The sequence below is a fragment of the Alligator mississippiensis genome, chromosome 7, assembly GCF_030867095.1.
Source record: "Alligator mississippiensis isolate rAllMis1 chromosome 7, rAllMis1, whole genome shotgun sequence".
Lineage (NCBI taxonomy): Eukaryota > Metazoa > Chordata > Crocodylia > Alligatoridae > Alligator > Alligator mississippiensis.
The window spans coordinates 68,039,850-68,052,571 of NC_081830.1; the positions used below are offsets into that span (position 1 = coordinate 68,039,850).

At 44.6% G+C, this 12,722-nt stretch overlaps 1 protein-coding gene across 7 annotated transcripts in view; it reads left to right on the forward strand.

Moving 5' to 3' along the window:
- SCHIP1 (schwannomin interacting protein 1) overlaps positions 1-12,722 on the forward strand; it is a 551,143-nt gene that overhangs the window by 481,592 nt on the left and 56,829 nt on the right. The window contains exon 1 of one of the 7 annotated variants that reach the window (XM_059731084.1): positions 10,980-11,218. The exons of the other annotated variants lie outside the window; for them this stretch is intronic. Coding sequence (XP_059587067.1) covers positions 11,189-11,218 — 30 coding nt within the window. The 5' untranslated portion in view covers positions 10,980-11,188. Of the gene's footprint in view, positions 1-10,979; positions 11,219-12,722 lie in introns of those variants that run through there. 7 annotated transcript variants of the gene reach the window in all.

The following is a 12,722-nucleotide window of genomic DNA, read 5'->3' on the forward strand; positions in this document are numbered from 1 at the left end:
CTGAAGAGCTGTGTATTGGTAATTGGATTGGTATCGGCCTATACGCCTCCTTAAAAATCGGCTATTGGTATCAGCCCCAAAAATCTCTGTCGGTGCACCCCTAGTTAGAATCATTTTGTAGCCGGAATGCTCCAGGAATCATGCAAGAGGCAAGGATTGCTTTGGATGATGCCTTTAATTGGATTCACTACAAAAATGGAATACAGTTGGAGAAACTTTCAAAGGTAAGACATTTTTCTTCAGGTCTGAGGGGAAAAAAGCAAGCATAGCGATAGTGAAAAAATAGTAGACCTGTGAAATGGACGGGGAAGAGAAAAGCAGACAAACAATTAGCAGAAGGAAAGAAGCTGACTACTGGGAGATCAAGGTCCTCTCAAAAGGGAGAAGGGGTCACTATCACCTTTCAAGTGTGGGAACTATTCAGGAATCAGGTAGATTATAATGTCCCATAAAACCAATATGAATATTAAGTCCTTGGTTCCTAGTGTTCATCCATTTTATGGATGTTTGTTCCCAAGTTCACCTTCTAAAGGTGTTAGGTAAATTTTCCTTGAACACAAGAATACTGAGGTCAGAGGAGGAATGGTTGTTCTGTGAGAAATGTGCTTCTAATGGTGTATGTCTCTGCCCTTTACATTTTTTTCTGTGAGAGTTCATTCTAGTGCATAATTTCTGTTTAGTTTCACCCACGTAGTTGCCGTGAGTGCATTTGATGCATTGGTACATCACGCTTTAGGAAAAGCATGTGCAGGCTCCATGAATTCTGATGGGTTTGGTGTGAGGAGTGTTGGCTGTAGATGCTGACAGAACTGACATCTTTTGCTCAATCAACCCCCTAAAAATGCTCGACAGCCATGTTGTGACATGCATGCACAGTTGCAGAGCACTTTATAAGTGGCCGATCTCACAACAAATTAACCCTCTTCTAATGAGGGATGAGATGAAGGCACTCCAAATCAGAGTGCCTTGGGTAACTTCTGTTAGTCCCTGCACGTGATCGGGAATGGGGTGATGCAGCCCAACCCTGCCCCCAGTACTGTCTGCAGGGGGGAAGAGAGAAGGAGCTGAGGGCTGGGGTTTGCCCAGCCAGAGCTGGAGGGGGAGGGGGGCGAGAAGATGGATTGGAGTCCCCACGTGCCCCCCCCTCCTGTGCAAACCCCAGCCCACAGCTTCCTCCCCCCATCCCCTGTCCCTTCCCACAAACAGCACTGGAGCTGGGAGAGGGGGCTGACCTAGGGGGAAGAGACTGCAACCAGGCAGTTCCTCCACTGGATCAGCTCCAAAGTGGAACTCAGCTTTGCCCCCACTCCATACCCACCCAACAGCAAATGTCCGTTGGGTTGGGGTGGGGGGGAGTCGCTTTAACTCATGGCGCTTCCTGTAAAGTGCTATTAGTTAGAGCAGGGAGTTGCATGTCTGTCAACTCCCTGTAGTAGCAGTGGAGATGAATTGACAGTTTAAGCATTTATTGCAAAGTGTCTCATTTGATGTCTGTTGAAAGTTTGCTTCTAATGATGACTTGGGCAAGGTCAGTGGGTTGTTTGAAAGTCAGAAGCAGGGGAGCTGGGAATATTTCTCTCAAGGTCTGATCTTTGTCAAGTGTAAACTGTAATGGTTTGATGATTGTTAAACCTGTGTGGAAGTCAATTAATGAGTCCAGGTGTTCAGTCCAAATGATGAAAAGATCATGTGTGTAACGCAGGTAGAATGCAGTTTTCTAAAAATTCCTCCTCTAGGTGGCATATGAAGAGGTTGGCTTATTGAAGAGCCATCTTTGTGCCCAGAGCTTTGCCCATGGTTTGGAGGAAGTGTTAATTGTTGAAAATTAAGGTGTTGTGGTTAAAAGTGAACGATTTCTGCAACATGTTATTGCAAATCTGAGTGCACTCCATGTTCTCACTGATATTTCCAGCAGGCAGCTATGCCGGCACGGTGTGGGATGTTAGTGTACAGGCTGGTGAGATCCATGATTCCAGGACTGGCATCCATGGGAAGCGATCCATGTTCTGTGTTTTGTTGAGGAAGTCTATGGTGTCTTGTAGAAAACTTGCTCTTTGAGTGATGAGTAGTTTCATGTTAGTTTTTATGAATCTTGATAGCTCTTTAGTGAGGGCGCCACAGTGGGATATGATGGGTCTGCCAGGGTTATTTTGTTTGTGAATCTTTGAGAGTAGAGAATAAGTGGAAGTAGTTTTTTTCCTGAATCTGGTATGGGAAGGATTCTGTATTTTCTAGTTTTATAGTGAATGTTCACATGGAGTCCTCTCCAAGTTCTTTGGTGTTAGAGAGTTGTCTGTTGGCTTTATTGATGTACTCTTGACAGTTGAGGATGACTGTAGATCTACCTTTGCCAGCTGATTTGATTACTATTTTGTTTTTCAATCTTGGGGACTGTATGGCTTCTCTCTCTATGGCAGAGAGATTGTTGTGGTCTTAGCTTTTGTTGAGAATTTCGGCCGTGCATAAATGAAACAAGGCATGTGTGCACGGCACTTTAAAGCGAGATAAATGCTTTTGCACCGCTTTAATGGTATTTGTATTTGCACACCTCAGTGGCCTATTGCACATTAATTCCAGGCGCTGTAGGAAATTCAGCGGCATAATGCACCTAAAATAACTTGGGGTGCAACAAACAAAAATTACTTCAAGGAGTTTTAATTTGCTGCTCCTACAGCCACAGAGCAAAGCACCGGCCTCCATGCAGCTTCATGGTGCTACAGGAAGGTCTGCAGGCAACCTTACAGCAGCCTAGGAAAGCAGCTCCACCCAAGAAAAGCAGTGAGCCTGATCTCCCCCCCCAGAGCTTGTCTGCCTGAGCTGTGCGGGGGCCCAGTGCTTCCCCCAGGACCACTTAATCCAGGTTCCTGCGGGGGAGTGCCACCGGGGGGGGGGGCGCAGCTGCCATAGAAGGAAGCACCAACCCATCCTGCAGCCCAGGGACTGCTCCGCCTGCCAGCAGCTTGCCCTCCCCTCCCCACTGGAGAGGCAGGTAAGTCAGCGGGGTGTGTGTGCAACACGGAGGTTTAATCAGCCCTACATTGAAACAATGTTTTTTAAAACCCACTGCTTTAATTTAGGTCCCCCATTTTGTCTACACACGTCCTTCACTGTTAGCTTTCTTCCTGAAACAGTCAGTATAGCAGTCCTGTGTGTAGTTATGTCAGATCATCAGGGGTGGGCAATTATTTGGGCCTGAGGACCACATAGGGAGCTTTGATGAGCTGTCGCAGGCTGGGTCAGCACCCACTTGCCACCCGCCTCTGGTGCAGCAGTTCACCAGCCACCCAAAACTCCCTACGCACCCCCCCCATTTCCCTACGATATGTTGCCTCTGGGCTCAATTCCTTGCCATGAATACGCACAGTGGCAGGAGCCCTCCCCCACCCCACAATGGGAGAACCTGCCTGTGGCTCCATCCCACTCCCCAACTGGGCTCTGTGGCCACACATTCCCTCCTGCTCTGGGCACCACATAAGCATCCGCCTCCTCAGTCTCTCCACAAGTTGTGCCTCCCACTGTGACTCATGCATTGCCTGTGCCCCTGGCCCCCCCGACCTCCCCCCCACACTGACTCCCCCCATGCCACCCCCAGACTTACCTGCAGGGAGCTGCTCTCCACCACATTGCTTGGCTGTATTGCTAGCCATGTGCCTCTGATTGCCCACCTCCCGCTCCCCACAGCCCCAAGCAGCCCCTTGCAGGCTGGAATGCTGTTTCCTATGTTTTTCTCCTTTAAAGGAGAAAATGCATGTTTTTCCACGGTAAACAGAAAACCCGGATTCCTTACCTACCTGTCTGACTTGCCATCTGGGTAGGTAATCACAAATTGATAACGAAAAGAACCAAACAGGTAGAAATGAGGTTATCCCCCTCATTTTTAACCCAGTGCACATGACTCTGCATTGATCTTCATTTTCAGTTTAAACGTTTCTGTAATTGATTGAAGGGATTCTTGTTTTTTTGTTACTGTGGAATCTAAGCCTTCAGTGAGCTCTGCCCTGGCAGAGCCTTTGGTCTCTACTGACTTTCAGGTTGTGTCTGTACAGGATTCATTGCAGGAGTAAAAACTTTTTGCCAAGCAGACTTGTTGGCATAACAAAAAATAGCCTTTTTGAAAGAAAATAATTTTCTTTCACAAATACCTATACTAGTTAAATACAAATTCCTATAAAATGAGTAAGCTGTTAGAGTAGGGTTTTTTAGTTTGTTTGCACCTTGCTACATCAAAGTTGTGTTCAACAAAATTCATGCTTGTCAAAAATCTGCCGTGGGAAACAGCCGTGAATCACTTCAACTATAGATAGGCTGGTAATGTGTGAAGTGGGATAATTTCATGAGTTCTTCTTAAGACACATGATAAATGTCACCAGGAGATTATGTAACCTAGGAAGCTGCTTTCAGCATTTAGCAAATTCCTTTTTCAAATTAAGTACAAAATCCACGTAGTAGATTGGGAAGTATGGTAATCTGTTTTAATGTTGGGAAATGCTTGCGATTTGAATGGCAGTTTTTGCTCATCTGGTAGATTAAAATGAAGCAAGGAACAAAGAGCTTTAAATTCTAAAGCCTTCTCTGTCTTTTTTTTCTGATGCAGTCATTATGCCCCAAGTAGTGGCTGTTTCTTCAGAACAGAAAAGACTTTTAGTTTTTAAAGCATTCTGTGGGAGAGAATAAAAGGTTAAAATTTTAAAAAGCAATTTGTGAAATGAAAAATCAGATTCCAAAAAAAGGAGCCTTGGCTGATATTCACCCTCCTGGGTTTCCCAGCTCTTCTTCCAAAGAGCTGCCTTTTATATTCAGAGGGATCATTCCCTTCTTCTCACCTGTGCCATAGCTTGTTAACAGGACTGTGTTCACAACTTCTTCAAAGCTGGAATCTGCAAGTCACCTTAGTCTGCTTATCCCACTCATGGCAATTACCATATTTACTTGATTCCAAGACAAGAGGTTTCTTCCATATTTAACACTGGGGGGGAGGAAGCCCCTTGTCTTGGAATCGAGTAGGAGGCAGCAGGGGAGAGGAAGGCAGGCAGCCACTGCAGTCCCAGCCCGACCCTGAGCCTCCTCTTCCCCCTGCAGCCTCAAACCCCCCCTTACCCTTGCTCCAGCAGGTTCTGTCTCTGCCTCAAGCTGGGGACTGGAGCACAGCCCCAGCCTCGGCGGTAGCAGCTCCAGCCAGGCCTCAGAGCTGGAGGAGTTGGGGGACAGAGGCTACAGGGGGCGAAGTGGGGGTTAGGGGAACCATGGTGGCAGAGGGGGACAAGCTACAGGGGGGCAGGTGGTGGAAGTGGCAGGCACCAGGGGACAAGCTAGTTCACCCCCTTCACATGCTCCCCACTGCTACCGCCACCACCTGGCTCCCTACTGCCTGCTTCCCACTGCTCTCCACTCTACCTGCTCCCTACCACCACCTGCCCCCTACCACTTTCCCCATTGCCTGCCCCTTTACTGCCTCCCCAACTTAACCTCTTCCCTACTGCATGGCCCACACCACTGCTTTCTCCACTGCAGAAGTGGCAGGGAGAATTTAAGATGACCCTTCAATAATTAATGTGTATGAATGGAAAATGTATAACAATTCTGTAAATTTTTATAGAGTCTAATTATTGGAGGATCATCTTAAAGTCAGGGGCATCTTAGATTTGGATGATTATGATAACATCTTTGATAATATGTCATAGGATTTGTTGAACAGCAAGGCCCCAGGTACATAGATCGTAGCCAAAGCTTCTCCACCTGAGTAAACATCAGTCCCCTGGAGAAGCCATTGTTTGGCCATTATTGGGCATCTGTTTTGCATTTTTGAGCTTTGCCAAGGAGGGGAAGGAAAGGTTGATATGCATTGAAGAATACCTCTCTTTCTCCATCCATACTAACAACCAGCCTTCCCCATTTGTTTTTGCTAAAGCTTTGTAAGGCCTTTTCTTCCTTGCCAAGTGCCTGTGCAGTATGCAGTCAGGTTGCTGAAATCTTCCTTTTCAAGGTAAAGTAAAGCTCTTTTTTATGCTCAGTTCCAAGTCCTGAGAACATCCTTTGGGGGTTTTCTCCTCCCACAAGCCATACAAACTGCAGCCATGTAACATTTCTATCCTAGGCAATGGTTCCAGAGGTATGGAGGAAAGCCTTATTTTTTTTCTGAGGCTCTTTATATTGTCAAAATGGCAGAGGTAAAGTATTGCTTCAGTGGTTGTGGGGACTGAGGGGATGACTACCACAGACCAATTTTTCTGCTAACATACTGTAGCTGAAAGAAAAAAAATGAGAATATGATTTATTTTGTGGATTTTTTTCCCTTCAGCTCGTTGCTCTCCCACTTATGTGAGAACTCTGAATCTCCATCCGCCTACATTTCCCCTTGCTCTTTGTACATATTTGTAAAGTAAAACGCTGAGAAAAAGGGGGTGGAGAGATTCCTGGGCAAGGCCATTTCTGAGAGAGGAATCTAGTGTGGGGGGGATAGTATTTTTCCTCTTGAGACAACATTGTAAGAGAACTCAGGATTTCCATTTTCCCATAGACACTTATATTTGTGACCTCTACCTTCTCTGGCTATGAAATGCTGCCAATAAAAAGGAAGGGATGAATAATATCTGCTAGTACTAAAACTGGCATTGTCAAATTAATAGAAATATAAAATTGTGGAAGGAGAAGCATTTTGTTTCTTTTTATTGCAAGGTTGTATTTTGTGTCATTTTCTTAACTCAAAATATTGTGCAAAAATGAAAAAAAAATTGAGAAATTTAACTTTTTTTCCCATGTTTTACTAATCATCTAGTCTAGAAGGATTCAGGCAACAAGCTCTTCTTGTTCAGAATGCTTTTCTTCAAGTCAGCATGTTCTCCATTGGTTATACACAAATATGGTTCATGGGGTGCTTCATTACTTGGGGTAACAGGAGCCTGGACTAGTATATGTATGATATGAAGTGGAAAATCCCAGGTGCTGGCATTTGACAAGGCCAGCAGCTATCTAGTGTCCTGATGCAAAAAATGACAGATTTTGAAAGTTTCTGTTGACCAGGGATCCAGGTTTTCCATTCCCCATGGGAAAATGGAAAAAAAACCCAAAGATTTTTCCCTTTTAACTGGCAACAATGGGGTGGTGGTATGCAGCTGTGCCCCTCACAGCTGCCAGGTAGGCAGGGTGCACCTCGCCAAGATCCCAGCAGTGGCAACGAACTTCCCCACCTGCCCCCACTCTACCCTGCCGCACCAGGCCCTACCCACTGGGTCACGGAGGCCCCAGGGGAAAGGCAGCAAGGCAGGGAGCCTGAGTCCACAGCCCACACCTGCCCTTATACCCCCATTCGCTCCACTCTGGCCATGCTGCCTGTGGGGGAGAGGGAGCCAGGCCCCACGCACTGCTCTGCATGGGCAGCTGCTGCCTCCCACAGGCGACAGCCAGGGCTTGAGTGCTGCTGAAGGGGGCTGTGGACCCAGGTCCCTAGGCTCAAGCCCTGTAGCCCTAGCAGTTGGGGCCCCCTCTTGCTGGGGAGTGGGGGGGCTGTGGGTAAGGAGTGTGGGGCACTGGCAGGGCTGAGGGCTGTGGCTTGGGAGTGAGGGGCCTGGACATGTATCCTGGTGAGCAAAGCAGGCAGGGGGAAATCTGGGTTGTCCATGATAAAAAACCCCCAAATCAAATACCAAAATGTATAGGTACTTAGAATTTATTTTATTATAGTGCTTGAGCACTAGTAGGCTTCCAAATTGCTTTAAAACTATATATATATATATATATATATATATATATATATAGTGGCATTTCATTTTAATCACAGATTTTAGGGGTTTTAATAAGAATTTGTGTAGGGGGAGGGTTTAAATCAGACAATTTGTGATTTTTAAACAGATAAAAGCAGGATCCCTGTTGTTGACAAAGGTCTAGGTTACACATGATAGGCACAGGCCAGCTTGGTACAGTCCCATCATCCCAGGGGGAGCTCTGGAAGGGGCCTCCAAGTGATCCCAGTCTCTTAGGTCAGGTACAGACATTACACTTTTACCAGTATAAGTGATTGGAAACCAGTCTATATCCATAACAGAACAGAAGTTTAGCACATACAGACTGGTTTAAAAGTGGCAAAACCCAGTCTAAGAGTTGCGCCCTCCCTGGGCGAATGTGTGTTCTGTTTGCTACAGATCTAAACTATGCTGCTTTCAGAAAACTGTGTAACTTGGATCAATTCTATCTTGGGCTTTTTGAATGTCTGTACCTAACCTTAGACTTCTCCGGCATATGGGTAGAGGGGTGGGGAGACTGCAGCCAGTGTGTTTCCCCCTCTGTAGCAGAGTGCTCTTCTTTTGATAGCTGAATATCTTCATCCCTCTCCTCCCTTCCCCCTCCTTTTTTTTGAATGGCATGTGATCCTCTTGCTGTCAGGAGACAACAGGAGCTGAACATAAGATGAAGGGACTGCTTTTAAGTCTGTCATCTGCACAGGATCCAGGCACAGTCTGGCCCGGAGTGTTGTATAGATAAATACCCACATGGCATGTTACTGATCGCTTCCTAATATTTTCCATTGATCTAAATGGAAAACAAGGAGCCCTGTAATGGAAGCAACTAAAATCCATGATCTACTTGCTTAAAAAGAACAAAACACCTAGATTGTAGGTCCAAAGAAATTACAAAGTAACCATGTATTTCTCCTTTCACTACTGTCATTTGTAGTCCTATTATTCAGTGGAATATAGTGTTTGCTATTATTCACTTTTTTTTACACGTCAAGAATTACAGCTTCCCCTGCACTAATAGCAATCAACACTGTATGTCCTCAAGATATTAGTTGAGGTAAAATATATTACCAAAAATGGTGCAAATTAGTTTCTCTTGGTTATATAACTGTCACTCTTCTGGGATGTTTGTCCATGCTCTAAGGAATTTCATGCCTCTGGTAACAGACTATTAAAACAGCAGAAACCTAGTGCAGTTCTAAGATACTGAGCCATTGTTCCTCCAAATGTTCTGCAGGCTGCGTGGCTGCATATTAAGTAGAGGTGCAGTGATACATTGGTCCGATTATTGGATTGGCACCGATACAAAGAAAATTTAATATATCAGAAATCGGCCATATCAGGCCAATAATTTGGCCAGTAAATGGCAGGTGCATGGGCGCAGCTGCAGCACAGCACAGGTGGCGAGAAGCACAGCCCCACAGCATGGAGAGCTGCCTCCAGCTGGTAAGTCTGGTGTGGTGGAATGGGAGGGGGTGGGAATGGGCATTTGGGGGGCAAATCAAGGCCTCTGCAGGAAGGGAGGAGTGAGGCTGAGGCAGGGGCTGGGACAAGGACTGCCCAGCCGGGACAGGGTGGGCACGGGACAGTGCAGCAGCTTTTCGGGGGGGCGAGCAGCTCCTGCCGCTGCACACTGCTCCTTCAGAAGCCACTGGTCTGGCGCTTATCTGCTCATCCGGTGGCTCCCGCCGCTTGTCCGGGAGGATGGTGGGGCATGTGGCCCTGGATCTGTGCGGGGTGGGCTGGGGCTATGCCAAGCTCTTCCCAATGGAACAGGCTATGGTGGGAAGGGGCTACAGCAAATTTGTGGCTGCAGTCCTCCCTCCCCCTCCCCTCTGCCGTAGTCCCCTCCCAGCACAACCTTGCCCTGCTGGGAAGAGCTTGGCACAACCCTGGCCCCCACTCCACCCGCACTGATCTGGGGGCATGTTGCCCCCCCCCCCCCCCCAGACAAGCGGCGGGAGTTGCTGGATGAGCAGGCAAGTGTCAGATGAGCTGCCAGACCAGCAGCTCCTGGATGAGTGGTGCACAGCAGCAGGAGCCACCCCTCACTCCCCCACCTTTGCATCCCCCAGATGAGCTGCCACTCTGTCCCGCCCTACTCCAGCTGGGCAGCCCCAGCCCCATGCCTACCTCCCCGTGGGGACCTTGATCTGTCTTCCTATGCCCCTTCCCTCCCGGCTCCCACCACACCAGACTTACCGGCTAGAGGCAGTTCTCCAAGCTGCCGGGCTAGTATCGGAAATTAGCTGATATGTCTCCTTAAAAATCAGCTATCAGTATTGGCTGCAAAATTCGCTATCAGTGCACCCCTAATATTAAGGGTTTTTTCCCAATTTCCTTTTGTCTTCATGTTTCTTGCAATCAGTTAAATTTAGTTATGGAAATTATAGGATACCCAATTGTAATGTTTTGGTTTTGGACTCTGGCAGAGAATGCAGATGTTTGTCTCATTTGAATCCATGGGTGGCATTTACTGTTTCATAAATCAGACATTTGTGTTCAAAACTCCAGACCAAAATAGACATTACACCTTAAAATCTAACAACATGGCATTTTAGAGTAATGATCAGCAGGAAATATAAGATGAAGTATTTTGTTAAAGAAAACGTTCCTCCAAAACAAGGTAAAAATGTTTATAGGTTATATTTATTATGCATTTCTAGTTCTGATTTAATCATTCAATATCTTAAATAAGTTTTGGTAAAAGAAAGTACATAGCTCAAGTCTCTTTTGGATGAAATGTTAATACAAGTTTGGGTTTCTTCAGCTGTAACACTTGTTCAAAGTGAAATATTCTCCGCTGATTAAAATAGATGCCCCCTTTTTAAAGTGCCAAGGCAGCTGTTTTTTATTCCTGTACTACAACGTTATGATTGGCTTTTTAAAGCTGTATTCAAACTGTATTAAAACAGGAGTAAAATATATTTCAAGTCATCTTTTACGTGCACTAATCGAAGAATGGCTGTAGGGAGTGATACTGGTGGTGCCAGAGGTCAAAAATGTTCAAGAGAAACATTGATTTGTTTTTTGGGGTGTTTTTTTCTTGCCTTTTTCCCTTTTAATGAGAGCTAGAACGTTTCCACATCAGTTAACTGCCTTCATGAAGCACCAGAAGGTCACACCAGCCTCAGACTGATCCTTTTCTTTGTGTCTAAAATATAATTGGCTGATTGTGCTAGTGATGAGTGAACCCCCTCCCCCATCACAGTCTCAGCTACATGTTATTAAACCTCATTGCTGGTTCCCTGAGGAGAACAGCTCTGCTACGCTTCTCACTAGCAAAGGCAGTGCCATTGCGCAGGTTGAAACAGCAGAAACAGCATCCATTTTAATCTGCGGGAAGCCTCTCGCCTTACAAGGGCGTTCTTTTCTCCTTCAGATGCTGTAAATTTTAACTGTGCAGCTTCTGTAAACATTCCTGACTTGGTGTCTGCTCTGTATGATGCACTGAGATGGTACACCAGGAAAACTGTTCGTATCAGGTAAGAATTAAAGCTCTGTTACAATGTAGGCATCCTTTTGGAAGAGAAAGGCCTGCCTTTAACAGCGCAGCAGGTTGCCTATGTTTGACTCCTATGGTGCTATTAGAATCATGTTCTTTTCTTTCTAAATAAGATAGCCCTGTTTATGCTATAGTTATCCTAGATCTGATGAGCAGTGCAGAGCATAATGCCCGCTTGGCTTTTAAAATGTGAATTATGCACCTATATTATGTCCTTATCTGTTTGCCTGTATGGATGGAGGGACTCTCTTAATGAAAAATTGGTTAAGGTATAAGAAAGAAACCCTTTTGTGAACAAAATTATAGAACAAATAGCATCATACATGAAATATCTGTAAAATAGTCTCTACCATTAATTTAACTGTGTTTAATGCCTAAGTTTTTGTATATAGCACATAATGCTCATTAATGCAGTGAAAATGAGTGGAAAATAAAAAGATACTTGATCCATAATGAATTTATTTTAACACTCACATTCAGTGTTGTGTGACATGTTCATATGGGAGAAAGTACGAAGTGATACGTATTCATCTGAGTATTTGCGGACAAACTTCATTTAAATTTTACTGGTGGCATGCCTTAAAACATACTCAGTTACTAGAAGCATGAGCTTTGATTTAAGTTATTCATAGGACATAGCTGTTTTACACTTTGGGAGGTACAATATTTGAAGAACTATTACTAACTTGTAATATTTTAAAAGATAATTACTTTCATATTCAATAATTTCATATATATGGTAGATGCATGAAAAAGTAATTGTCAGTTTCTGTGTCTCTTTTATTTTAAACAACATGGCTTACTTTTCTGATGAATAATCAAAATACAAATAGATTGATTTCAAGCATTTTGAGCCAGTAATTGCCTTTGCTATATGTTTGTACAGTGCCTAGCACAATAGGATCCTGGTGCTATTGCAGATCTTCAGGCAGTACCCTGCATTACTAATCAGTTGATTATGGGGAGTAATAAATCCCAATATATTACATTATAGTAGGGGAAAGTAAGAGTTTCGAAGTTCATTTTTTATCACTGCACTTTTGTAAGAAGAAAGTGACCGTATTATACACATTTATGCTGCAAATTCCACATCTGGAGCATGCTTCTATTGGTAGGTTACTAATCATGCATGTGTGTGTGTTTTCTGTGCAGTATAATTGGGTAATGCATGTATGCGTATGCAGAGCAATGCATTCTACAAGATACTTAGAGAGACATGCACAGAAAGTTAAGAAATGGTAGGTAGGCTTTTGTAAGGGACAATGTTTTATATCCACTTATATCCACTTAATGTAGTATGAATAATTCTAATGCCATGCTTGTGTAAGCAAAAAACCTGTGACATACAGCAGAAAGGGGAAAGGATACTAAAGTAGCAACCTGTCAAATAGAATAGTTACAGTTATACTTTTGGAGAGATTAATTTTTTTTAATCCAACAAATAGTTTTAAAATATTTTAGTCTTTTTTTCCCTTTTCTTAAAA